Below are 13595 nucleotides of genomic sequence, written 5' to 3' on the forward strand. Positions count from 1 at the left end.
GGCATACATCAATGTGTGTGTGTGTGTGTGTGTGTGTGTGTGTGTGTGCGTGTGTGTGTGTGTGTGTGTGTGTCTTCCTCAGGCTATGACATGTCCACCTTTATCAGACGCTACAGCCGTTATCTCAACGAGAAGTCCTTCGCCTACAGACAGATGTCTTTCGATTTTGTCCGAGTCAAGAAAGGGTAGAGTTTCTCATTTCTGTCATTTTCTTACTTCATAAATTATTGAAGAAAGTTAGTGAGTCTTAGACTTTGAAGGCGACTTTTTTTTAATGATGAGTAGCAGTGACACCCAACTCCCTATACCGTGCTGCTCTTCGGCCTCAACATTGTTTAATACTGTTCAACCTCACAGAAGGAATTGGTTGGGAGTTTAGATACATTGGTCAATACTCTGACTTGGTCAATGCATTGGGACAACCTACACTGAACTCTCTTGACGCCCAGCGTCCGCACGGTCGACGCTCAGGCTCAGCGTCCACACAGTTTAAAGCACGATGAAGCTACGGGAATGAATGAGAAGAGAGTCGTGTCGTAACCAGTAATAAGAAGCTGATTTGGAACAAAAGTTGAGCGTGTTGTAGCGCATATTTAGTCAATGACATGTCCACACAATTGTACGTACACACATATATTTGATCACTTACTTTTTGGCATTACATTTTAGGGGAAGCTGAGCTTCCCTTGCAGTCTTAGAGCAATCGCCTCTGGTAGAGGCATATTGTGATCAATGCTTCAAAGGACCTTTAATGAGAATATTATTCTATGAGAATTGTTTTTAACTCAGCGATGGTGTGGTGTATGGTTGGGGCTCTGTGTTGACCAAATTATTATCATTCCCACAAATTGCTTTGACTAATTTGCCGATGATATGGCGGCTGAGCACCCCCCAAGTTCAGATCCTCATTTTTTAGAAAGTTCCACATTATTGTAACGTAGAATCGATTATTTTCCTTTTCCCCTCACAGAGCTGAAGGAGCAATGAGGACCATGACAGTTGAGAAGCTGCTGAAAGGAATGCCTATCCTGCAGGGTCAGATTGATGCATTGCTCGATTTCGATGTAAGTCACGTGTACTTGAAGGAAAGGGAACACTTAGCAAACTGCCAGGCATCAGCGCCTTATTTGTATTGATCTTCTTCACCCGTCACATCATATAATGCATAATGACTTCATTTCATCAACTCTGTCCAAAGGTCCACCAACCAGAATTAAACAACGGGGTGATAAATGCCTGCTTTCTTCTCCTGTTCAAAGACCTGATCAAGTTATATGCTTGCTACAATGACGGCATCATCAATCTACTAGGTACAGTATTTCTGTTCACCTTTATTTTCTTTGTCAGCAAATGTCGATTAACTATCCCATTATGTATCACATACGGGTGAGGACCAGTGATTGAGTACCCGTAGAGAATTTCCTCCTTGTTTCTGGTTAATCCTTGGCCAGGATCTCCAACCTACAGCAGAAGCCAGAATCTATCCTGACAGAAGGTTTACCATTTTTGTGTTTTAGAAACACAAGTTCATTGTTGACAAATAAGAGAAAACCACCACCAAATATTTACAGTCCATGTATAGTATTGTGGCAGCCCCGTGGGCTAGTGGTTAGCGCTTAGACCTCACAGTGCAGAGGTACCGGGTTCAATTCCAGCTCCGTCCTCCCTGTGTGGAGTTTGCCTGTTGTCCCTGTGCCTGCGTGGGTTTTCTCCGGGTACTCCAGTTTCCTCCCACATTCCAAAAACATGCATGGCAGGCTGATTGAACACTCCAAAATGTCCCCAGGTGTGAGTGTGAGTGTGGATGGTTGTTCGTCTCTGTGTGCCCTGCGATTGGCTGGCAACCGGTTCAGGGTGTCCCTCGCCTACGGCCCGAAGACATCTACGATAGGCTCCAGCTATCCCCCACAACCCTTGTGAGGATAAGCGGATCAGAAAATGGATGGATGGATGTATAGTATTCTCATGTTACCACAACTGTGTCTTTTAGAGAAATTTTTCCAGATGAAGAGAAGCCAGTGTAAAGATGGACTCGAGATCTACAAAAGATTTTTGACTCGCATGACTCGGGTATCTGAATTCTTCAAAATTGCAGAGGTAACATTCAGATGTGCACATTACACTGACTTGCTGAGCAGTCATTTCTGACGTACATGCCGTCTGGTAAATGTTGTGTTTTGTGTTTTTTCCAGCAAGTGGGAATAGACAAAAATGACATACCCGAACTCACTCAAGTAAGTTTGTGACAGTTTGTCTCCCTGTATGTTTTTCAAAGATGCACACCAACGCAGTGTGCACAATTGCTTGAACCCTTTCAGGGACAGAGGTTCCTACAGTGGACGGCTTCTCATCTTATCAGGTTACAGGGTGCATGAAACGGTTAAAAACGAGTCACACTTTCTTTGGCTGTAGATCTAAAGTGGACTTTTCAAAAGATGAATTCGGTGTTGAAAGGGTTCTTTGGATGACGGCGTGCATTATATTCTTCGAGCCATTTTCTCTTCTTACATTATGTTCTCACTCAAGGAAACATAACGTGCAAACAGTAGACGCTTAAACTATACGGGATCACTTGCAGTCGTATGTGGCTTTGGTGAGTGTTATCATGGAGATGACAGGCAGTTCTCTCTCAGTTTCATGGCTCCTGCATGCATCGCTACGAGATTCTGTGTTTCCCCTCAAAGTACACATTATATTATTAGTGGTACTCCTATGAAGTTTCCTTTTTCTGTCATTTTCGTGTTAAAGATAATGAAATTGTCTGGGAATTGGAACATGGATAGGATTTTATTTCCTTATCCTATCCTCCATATGCATCCTGACCGTTTTGGAACATTCCGGCCGGTTTTTCAGTGTGATGGAGGAAACTGGGCTGAATGTAGCTGTTGGTGGGGGGGCACTTCACAAGACAGGAATTGAAATTAATTCATTTATTTTTGGACGACCGTGAAAAATGAGGAATGCCCAACTGTTACATACGGGATAACATGCAGAAAAAGAAAAGATGATGAAGACCAACTCAAGCCAAATTGCTACCGACTAATCACCAAGCGGAGACCAATGAATTGCACGCACAGTTTGACAAGGAGCTGATTTGGATGACACAAGAACAAAGTTGGGTTGCGCCAACTGAAAATAAACAGGACAGGAAAATCTAATCATACTTATGAAGAATCAAAACAGATTGGAGGGTGTAATATCCTATTCACACAAAACATACCTCTAAAATCATGTGATGATCAAAAAGCAGTTCAAAATCCGAAATGAAATACACAGCACAATGTGAGGAATAACAGCACTGACAAGCCCAATATGGCATTGAAACCTGATTTTCCTTTCTGCCGCTTCATGAAAATCTGGTTCACATACATGTTTTTCAAGCAATTAACTAATGCTTAACAATGTACAATGATGTGCAGCACATACACCGTACACACTATACACAAATAACATAATTTCCAAATAACGTAACTCGAGCTGAATTGTTGTATTCTGTCTCTCTGCCACTTTGTTTTACCCCCGCAGGCTCCAGAAAGTCTTTTAGAATCCCTTGAGACCCACCTCAACACATTGGAAGGGAAGAAGCCGTAAGTTTGTGCGTTTCTTGGATATTATGGGAAAATAAATAAATAAAATAAGACAATGAGTAATAACACAATAGTGGTCAATTGTAGTTGACTTGAAGCTGGTTTGCACATCAACACAATGACAGGTTGAATCCATGATAAAATAATTTTGATGGGGGCTTTAATTAAACTTTCTATTTAACTACTTGGATCATTTTTGATGGGCAAATATTTAACCTCATGTTCTTGTGATCTTTGCCCAATCCAATACAGGGAGGATAAGTAAGTATTGTCTGTTACCAGAAGTACTAAATTCATACCATTACCTATTTTTTTTTTTTTAATTTCCCACCCCTCAGTGTTGCTTGACTTTATAGTATAAAAGTTATCATATCCATCTGAAGAAGTCATACCATTGATCTAACAATACTTTACTAATGTTCAAAATGTGCTTCAATAGGACACATTTTTAAAAAAATGAAATCCATATTTTGTGATTGTTTTTAGTTATACACTCATACAAAGCTGCTGGTAAACTTTTACAATCCAATGACATCCAAGGTGATGTTGGCAAAAGGTTTTTATTTCTTCTGTAATAATTGTGAACACTATTAGTATTCTTGTAAAGGTTAAAATATTACATAGCAGCTGCATTGGATTGTGCTGTGTAGCAAATGGCATGTCAGTGAGCGTATAATCATCATTAAATCGGTGTCACTCACTCCCAGTCTCCACTTTTGCAAAGGAAAACAGGCTGGCTGGACAACTGTCACGTTGTCCAAGTTGCCTGTGTAAGAAAATCCTGAGTTGAAGTGGAAATGGGTCCAAAATGCAATGAGATAGCATTGCAATGTGATGACATCAATTACAGACGATTCCGAAATGAATTGTGTTTGAAATTCTGCCTGTCTAATAACACGGAAAATAACTTTAGCAAGATGTCACTCTGCCTTTTTTCTAACTTGCATGCTATTATTGTTTTGACAGGTCACCCACCAAGGTAAGACATTATTAATATCATTAATTGCTGCGCTTTTAATGTTCAACATGGGGTTCCTTTGCACTTGAAATATTAAGATATTCAATATTTTCAAAAATGTCGTGAGGATGAAGTATATGACAACGTTTTGTTACATTATAAGGCTGTATTTAATATGCAAGTTTAATTCTGTTTCTTGTATTACATTTATAATTGTTAGCATTCTTTTTCGTCTCTGTGGACAAATCACCTGTTCTACTGCGCAGGGACAATTTTTACAACCCACATGTTTCCAAAGTGTGCTTCCTTGCCTTAAATCCACTAAACGAGACCCCGGTATGGATACACAGTGAGAAAGAATGAATTTAGAAATACAGTCAAAGTCATCATCTTCATTCATTGCGAATTACCAGAACATGTTGACAAGCATCCAAAAATGCCACCTAACGTAACCATGTTGTTTACGTTGTTGTCTGTAAACAGGACACAGTGGCAACGAACAGCTCAGCCCCATCGACTGCACCACCCAAACCTGCACCACCCGCCGGCGCCGGGGGGCCCCCTGCTCGCCCCGGGCCGCCCGTCAAACCTCCACCACCCTCTGTCACACCCACAGCTGTAGTTCCCACTACTACCACCACCAGCAGGTAAGTGCCATTACATTTATTTCAGGTTGAATTTATTCTGCGACAGATTGGATGTGAACTCGTTCTTTCTGTGGTGCAATTTTTACACCACAAAATGTCCAGTGAAAGAGAATGGAATTTTATGCTTTTATTACATTCTATTTGTTTCTTTGTTTTTAACATATTCACAAGATCGACCTATCGAGATGCTTGCTGCTCTTATTTTCTTTCTTTCTGGGTCTAGTGCCCTGGATGATGGCTTCCTGTTGGACCTAGATCCAATGTCCTCGTCCTCAGCTGGTGGGACGGCAGCACCTTCTACTACAATTGGATGGGGAGGTGAGTAAATACTATCAGAAAATTCCTGAGCTCTATTTAAAAATTATAAATAGTGTCCCCACCCTACCCCCCAGGCTATATCACCATTAAAAAAAAAAAAAAAAAAAGAAATGGCAGGAAGAAATTGAAAAAAAAAAAGCAAAAGCAAAATGTGGTCTCGCGGCCACATTTGGAGTTGCGGAGCAACGTGGGTCAGCGGAAATATTCAGAGGCGCACTGGAGAGAAAGTTCTTGCACTGTGTACAACAACAAATTTGAGCCTAGCAGACATAGTCGAACTCGAAGAACACACAGACATTTGCAGTTCTTGTAATCTGGTGATTGTAGAATTCATCCGTCGGGTCTTGCCTGCGCTCACGTTCCTGGAATGAAAGAACAAAAAAGGCGTCGTCTTGATCTTAATGGAATAGGCAAATCTGGAAAACTGTTGATAAACGCTAAACTAATGTGAACGTAATGTGTCTGTGAAGTGACACGCCTGTACGCAAAACACAACGTCATGTCCCGCGGTGATTACGTAAGTAAATATGGTCCCGTGTGTAGGGGCTCATACGTGTGTTGGTCACAAGCGAAACAGCTCTTACAGCCGGTTCCTTATTTCCTCAAGCCAAGAATTTTCATTTCGGTGCATCCCCAATACTGTACTGTATATTTTATAAACATAAGTACATTGTTACATGCCATATAATATGACCATTTTGTTTTGAGTTAAATTTTCATGACGTTGGCTTTGCATTAATTAACAATTTCCAAAGACTGTCCTTGTTATACTTTCATGTTGTCATCCATCTGCGGTCAACTTTTTGTCTGTCTCTTGTTGTTGCAGACCTTTTGGCCGATGGTGAGTAATCTTGTGATGTCATTCCCCAAGTATGTTATGAATCTTAGCAATTACAGCACAGATTACCGAGTTCTCTTTATTATAATCTTTGAAGGGAAAAAAAACCTTCCCGTTCCCCTCTTCTAATTCCTTTTTTTCCCTCCTTTGGGGTTGTGACTGTGTGCCATCCTGTGGATTGTTGGCTTTATCCATGTAGCCACTCCCGCTGCCAGTAATATCGCTTCTGAGGCTAACCAAGCAAAGAAAGAGCTTGCTACTGATGTTGCAGCGGCCTCTGCAGTGGCTGCATCCGCAGCCACCGCTGCTACTGCTGCCACCATGCCAGCACCGACCTCCCTGCCTGTCGCAGCTCCCACCACCGCTTCAGTTAGGGATATCGACTTTTTTGGAGGTTAGTCAGTTGACAATGTAGACAGGCGGGTGGCTCATCTGCACAAGGCTTTAACAATGTAGTCATGTATGATAAGAGTTGTACATCTCTTGTGGAAAAAAAGTGTGAAGACACTGCTTATGTTACTGATAGTTATTAAATATGCAACACTTTATTTCAACTATCAACTATAAAATGTTTACATTACATTACAGTCTTCAAAATTCCAAGAAAATCACAATGTCCTATCACAGTGTTCAGCTACCACTTGCATTCTTACATTGTTGTCGTTATCCATGTATGCCTGGGCCACCTGCCGTTCTGGTTAAATAAAAGCAAAAAAGTCACATATACCCATACCATTTATCCAATACTTTACATCTCATGGTTTGCTGATTCTGTGCACAAATGTGCTGACATGATGCCCTTCTGTCATTCAGCTTGTTGCACAGACCACCAAACATCGACCGTTAAATCATCCATGTGTATATCCCAAAAATGTGAGTCACGACAGGGATTTTACTTGTCCTCCTGTTGGCGAAATGAAGAATGCACAACTATTACTTCAGCAGGCATGGAACATCCATCCATCCAGTTTCTGAGCCACTAATAACGAGGGTCACCAGCGTACTGGGGCCTATGACTCACACTTTTCAGATATGCTGCTTTGCCCCATTTGCTAGCACCCTTGATGATTTTTTTTCAACAAATATGGACTTTTATTATGGATTTAAAAAAAAAATCCTTAAAATCAATATGATCATGTCTGATTTCTAAAAAAAAAAACATCACAAAGAAAACGTATTTGTAGTTAAATTCCAAGTTGGCAGTAGAACAATCAAAATTATTTGAAACTACCAAAGATATGAGGTCGAGCGTGAAGTCCAACCATTTCAAAACATTCAAAGATCATTAGAAGATAGTTGAAATTCTAATAATTGTTAAAGAAGATGCATCAGTCACAACACACTAGTCTTGAGGAATGATACACTGAGCTGAAACAAAATACAAAGAGCAACATGTCTTTGTCATCTCGACCTTCTTGAGCTATTATTGGCTCCGTCATGTGATGAACACGAAAGCAGGGTTGGGCGTGTCAGTAAATTTTGCCGATCCATCATTCATCATTCTTTGGAGGCCTCGGCACCCGTCGGTCATCATCAGTTCGTCATTATTCCAAGCCGAACCAAACTGTAATCGTTAGTCCTGCATCATTCTTTTAATCGTACTTCCGTCATCTGTAAATTTCCGCTCCGCATTGTGGCCAAGGCTAGAGTCCATGATCTGTCAGGCCAAACGAGTCTTCTTCTTCTTCTTCCTCTTCTTGCTCCCCCTCTTCACTTTGTTTATTGACAGACAACATCTCTTTGGTGCATACTGCCACCTACTGTACAGGATGTGCAAAGCGGTTCCATATATAGTCATTGCAGTCCACTCAAGCAACCCCACTGTATTCACGCGCACGAGCAAACACACGCGAGACAGGCGGGGGTGTTTCTGTCAGTCTTCAACCAAACGGGCGTCTGTCAGCGACGGACTGAGAGGTCCATCGGTACTTGAATCGGTTAATGACGCTTGCGCTTTTAGGTTTCTTGTCGTTTGTCAGCAAACGGGGCACACTCCGTCAGTACTGACGAAATGCCCGCCTCTTGTGAAAGAAAATAATCTGAGGTGTAGCCTACTCGAAAGTCTCTAACATCACATTCCCTCCTGCCAGATCCATTGACCAGTTGTAGTATCTTTGTCAAAGACAGAATGAACCTTGCCCATCCCTGAACTTAACACGCCTCTCTTGTCACAAGTACAGTACAAGCAACTTGTGACAACTTGCCTCATCTCAATGAATACAACATTATGCAGCCCCTTACATTTCTCCTCCTCTTTTAGATCAGAGGGCGCAATAAAAAAAAAAAAAAAGACTGTTGGGCTGCATACTTCTTGTATTCTATGCCTTTCCCTGATACTTACCTCTCATTTTTTTTGTCCATTCCATCTGTTTCTCCATGTGTTGTTTGGTTTTGTGATGGTGTGATATCCTAGATGCGTTTGCACCTTCCCCAGGAGATGGTCCTGCCACCGTGGCTGCGGGTCCGGCGACTGATGCATTTGGTGAATCTGGTGGGTGAAAAAAATAGTGCAAGTACATTACAGTGTACACAGTACTGTATTATATACATGTATATGTTTGTGCAAAAGGTTGTCCAAGTACTGTACTGTCTACTAGCAAACTATCTTGCCTCTTGTTTAATCAGGGCTCCAGATTAACTCTTTTGTACGAGCCGCACAGTGGCCCCTAACATGCAATTTTCGGGGTGCACACTGCAAATCGACTTGTGTAAATGCTAAGATTTCCTCTTATTTTTATTATCCTTCTGGTAAATGGGCTGAAGTGTGGAGCAGTAGTTTGTCAGCAACCAAAAGTATTCAAGAATAATAAAAAGAAAGAAATCGGCAAATTCAATGGTTACACATGTGTGAGTAGATGAAAAATTTACTTGCGCTGTCTCAAATATTAGAGGCAAAATTCCACCATTTAGCGGCAGTCTGGAGCCCTGAGAAGAACATTATTTAAACTGTATGACTGTACATACAAATTGTGTACGTGTGCTAGTACGAGTAGGTTATTCTTTGAATGTACCTGTACTGTAAAAACTTCCCTCTATAGAAAATGATAGAAAACCCCTTTACAGTTGGAGTAGGTCGCAAGCAAGATTTGAATGGAGCTTCACTTCACTTCACGAACTCCCTCCCCCTCCCCCCAGTCACTGACCAAAACCACACCCCTCACTAACATGTGCAAGTGCTATTTTCAAACAAGGCTATTAATTATGGCACGTGATTATGAAAGTAAGTCGTCACAGTGACCACATACGTTCATTAGCTTGGTAAGTGCTGGAGCACCCAACTATGGCGTTACCGTGGGGAAAGCTCTAAATTCCAACACTCAGTGGTAGTTGAACACACTGTCACAGGGGCCACGAGTCTCCCCATGCTGTAATGAATGATGAATGAATGATGAAACTGTTATTTGTCGATAGCTAGATAGATAGAGAGATCCATCCTTCTATGGCTTATCTGAACCACTTTATCCTCACAAGGTTCACAGGGCGTAGTGGAGCCTATCCCAGCTGTCTTCGGACAGAAGGCGGGGTGCACCATGAACTTGTTGACAGCCAACCGCAGGGTGCACATAACCATTTGCGCTCACACCCACACCAAGGGACAATTTAGAGTGTTCCATTAGCATGCCACGCGCATTTTTGGAATGTGGGTGGAAATCCGAGTACCCGGAGAAAACACATGCAGGCGCGAGGAGATCATGCAAACTCCACACAGGAATCGAACCCTGCACCTCTGCACTGTGAGGCCGACACGCTAAACAGTTGAACACTGGGCTGCGAGAGAGAGAGAGGACAAAAATATATTTATTTATTTATATGACAAATAAATATATGTATCATATAAATATATTTATTGATTGATTTGATATGATTGATTGATTTGTTGGGGGTGGCCCGGTGATCTAGTGGTTAGCGCGTCGACCTCACAGTCCAGAGGTGCCGGGTTTAATTCCAGCTCAGGCCTCCCTGTGTGGAGTTTGCATGTTCTCCCTGGGCCTGCGTGGGTTTCCTCCGGGTACTCCGGTTTCCTCCCACATTCCAAAAACATGCATGGTATGTTCATGGAGCACTCTAAATTGCACCTAGATGTGACATATATATATATATATGTCTTCCAGTTGTGTGTTTGTGTGCTTGGTTCTTTCATTGTTTCCAATTCTCATGAAGAGCACCTTGCCTCACAGATTTACTATTCATGTTCTGATCCTCCACCTCCTTCCCTTCTTCTCTCATCAAAACACGCCTAACCCTTCAACTCCACCCCCGGCTGTTTCTCCTGCTGAAGACCCTTTTGCTACGACCGAAGGGAGTGCAGACATTACACCAGGGCTGGACCTGTTCGCTATGAGACCCACCGACACGGGCACCACTGCCATCACCCCTCCCACCTCCTGTGAGGCGTCGGCCATCGCTGAGACACCACCACCACAGAGTCTGCTGCCGCTCCGACTCTAGATTTCTTTGGTGGTAATGTCCTTTTGCTCTCATTATGCTCTCCGCATCCCTCTGCTTTATGATGATGAAGATGTTTTGATCTTGTTTGGTCTTACTCTAGACGTCATAAACAGTGACATTGGTAATAATAGAACATAGTTCCTTGTATCTAAAATTTTTACACAGTGTTCCGGCGCATATTCGTGGGTCAATGTTGGTCCCCATTTTATATATTTTTTTTACAACCCTACCAATGCTTAATCGCTGAAAAATGCACATATTTTCTGTTTTTTGTGCTCAGGCCAATGCAATAAAAGCATTATTACGGCACCATTTTATGACATATTGGTGCCAATGAGAGATGTTGAAGTGAGTTGACTGAGGGACTTGATTTAGACAGAAGGAGTGTTTTGCCATCTTGGGGCAACTTGATCCCAAGGAACTATCGTATGTTGAAGTGAGATCAGGAGCTTCATTCCGATAAATGTAGTGCTTTGCTACCATCTCGTGGTATCTCTTTCGTACAGATTTTCACTATTCGCTACCCTGGATGGTGGAGAACACGGTGTTTATCTTTTCCTTCATTCTCTTTCTTTGGCCATTGAAACAAGCATCTTAACTCTCGTGCGGTTAAGCACGAGCACACCACAAATTTAAAAAATGTTGGTCATTATATCTCGTTATCTGCAGAGATGGTTCCACTTGTTATGTTTCCTAACAGAAATGACCACCATTTAGATGAGTCTTCTGCATGTCAGAACTTTCTGACAGAGACAGCAGAGAAATAATGTAAAGTTTGTACATTTTGCACTTTAGTTCGAGTGAAATATTGCGTATGTATGCACAAAAAAAGGAAAAAAGTGCTGGTTAGTATGAATTCACAAGTACAGTCATAACCTTTTCAAACAAATACAAAGCTTGCAATATTTCCCTTAGGAAAAAAGTGCTGCATTCCATGTCAATGTTGACTGTCACATGTTCGATTAAACCGGCCAATTAGTATGAATTCACAAGTACAGTCATAACGTTTTCAAACAAATACAAAGCTTGCAATATTTCCCTTGATTTATAATAAGATGTTTTTGTTTTTTTACATTGCATTTTAAAGTTCTCTGACCATTGTCTGCTTTCCCACATTTCTCTTGTTCAGTCTTCATTGTGTTTGCGCTGAACTGAAATCTGAATGTAAATGTATTGTCTGTCCTAGATATGCTTGAATCCATGCCTGAGCAAAGTCCCACCACAGAATCCAAAGCTGCCACCACTCCTAGCGTAGACCTTTTTGGTGCAGGTACAGGATGTGATACATATGTGTCTGTGTGTGAAACTTTTTCCATCTCTTCATATCCCATTCCTCCACGCCTGTCAAATACGTAGTCCTTTCCTACTACACATCTTGTTTTTCCCCCATAGTGATTTGAGAGCTCTGCATGAAACTCACGAGCATGGTGTTCTCCCTAAGGCTGCTTTTTTAACCTGAGCTGATTCTACCTGCTATGCTAATACTTTTCTTTGCTCCACAACCTCCACCATTTTCTTCTTTCTCGCACTCTGCCTCTTGCTTGCGTTGGTCACTTAGACCTCCCTGCTGTCTCACGCGGGCCTTCCCCTCTACCTGAGCCGGCTCCGTCTGGAGACATTGTCACTGGTGAGTTCAGGTGCATTACTTTAATGGCATCCCTTCTGTTTTCCTTCTGTTCATGAAGGGTGCAGCAAGCCTCCACTCGTCATGACCAGCCCTGTATGAAAGAGGTGGTAGAGATGCATGAAGGCCTGCTTTCTTGCTTCGCTTCCTTTGCGATCGAATTTTAGGCCTGTCGTGATAATAATGTTGCAGGCACAGAAAAATATACGATGAATATTAATGGGCCTTATTTTGCCTGTCTGTCTGTTTTACTGTTTCAACTCATCTTCAGACCCTGCTCCTGAACCTGCCCCTGCACATGCTCCTGGCCTTGCGCCTGCGCCTGCTTCAGCTCAAGCTACAGCTCCTGTTGTTGTGGCTTCGACAGCAGCTCCTGTTGCTGCTCCTGCCACTGAGGCCTCCTCTCCACCCAAAGCAGAGCCGACCCCAGTTATTGACCTGCTTGGTATGTCACACACTGCTCTCATACACTCTTCCTAATAATAATTTAGCATGGTGTACTTTGTCCATTGTTCATCCAGTATATGGTCCATTATTGGCAAGTCGGAACTTTTTAGTGCGATAAATTTTGGAAATGTGTTCATAACTTTGTGATGTTTTAACACCATATGAGATGGATGTTTAACCTTAAAGATGGTGTAAAGCTCAAGCGCCCAAAACCTTTTCGGGACATGGACAGATATATTGCCAAGTGTCAATATTGTATATATTCAACAGCATTAGCTTGCCTTACACTGCATGTGTTTTTCGTGGGGGTTTTTTGCCCTTCAGTAAAATGAGGGAAGCGGAGTCAGAGTAAACAAGAGCACAAGTGTCCTCTATTGTGAATTACCATGTTTGCACCGAATTACACCAAATCATAGAAAACATTAGCACAAAAAAACATGTATCCTTGTGTTAATTTCCAATTCTTCAAGTTAATGTAAAACCATGGAAGAGTTTTGATGTATGTTGTTTTAAAAAATTAATTACTATGACGAATACGGTGGAAAGGACTCTAGCAGGGTGGAATTCTCAACATCGGATTGGTAAATTTCAACAGTAACGTGACTAAGAACCAGAGGTAGGCAATTTACAAAATGTTGCCAAGTCCATCATTCGTCATATACCGTATATGTGTGTGTTGTTCTCTCCCGTATATGTGTGTGTTCTCTCTCTCTCTCTCTCTCTCTCT

General features: G+C 41.9%; 1 protein-coding gene and 1 long non-coding RNA gene across 2 annotated transcripts in view; both read left to right on the forward strand.

Moving 5' to 3' along the window:
* Positions 1-81: 81 nt before the first annotated feature.
* On the forward strand, positions 82-1239 carry LOC109507110 (uncharacterized). Its single transcript, XR_002166410.1, has 3 exons — positions 82-185; positions 971-1064; positions 1199-1239. It is a non-coding gene; the product is annotated as an uncharacterized LOC109507110 (long non-coding RNA).
* Position 1240: 1 nt separating this feature from the next.
* Positions 1241-13595, forward strand: part of LOC109507108 (clathrin coat assembly protein AP180-like) — a 21036-nt gene continuing 8681 nt past the window's right edge. Inside the window, exons 1-15 of the mRNA XM_019856308.1 lie at positions 1241-1310; positions 1991-2097; positions 2193-2234; positions 3526-3587; positions 3840-3848; positions 4554-4566; positions 5029-5192; positions 5416-5510; positions 6337-6351; positions 6548-6742; positions 8762-8839; positions 10628-10735; positions 11984-12067; positions 12356-12424; positions 12693-12866. Of these exons, the coding sequence (XP_019711867.1) occupies positions 2005-2097; positions 2193-2234; positions 3526-3587; positions 3840-3848; positions 4554-4566; positions 5029-5192; positions 5416-5510; positions 6337-6351; positions 6548-6742; positions 8762-8839; positions 10628-10735; positions 11984-12067; positions 12356-12424; positions 12693-12866 (1201 nt within the window). The 5' untranslated portion in view covers positions 1241-1310; positions 1991-2004. The remainder of the gene's footprint in view (positions 1311-1990; positions 2098-2192; positions 2235-3525; positions 3588-3839; positions 3849-4553; positions 4567-5028; positions 5193-5415; positions 5511-6336; positions 6352-6547; positions 6743-8761; positions 8840-10627; positions 10736-11983; positions 12068-12355; positions 12425-12692; positions 12867-13595) is intronic.

This window comes from Hippocampus comes, unplaced genomic scaffold (genome assembly GCF_001891065.2).
Source record: "Hippocampus comes isolate QL1 unplaced genomic scaffold, H_comes_QL1_v1.1 scaffold327, whole genome shotgun sequence".
NCBI lineage: Eukaryota > Metazoa > Chordata > Actinopteri > Syngnathiformes > Syngnathidae > Hippocampus > Hippocampus comes.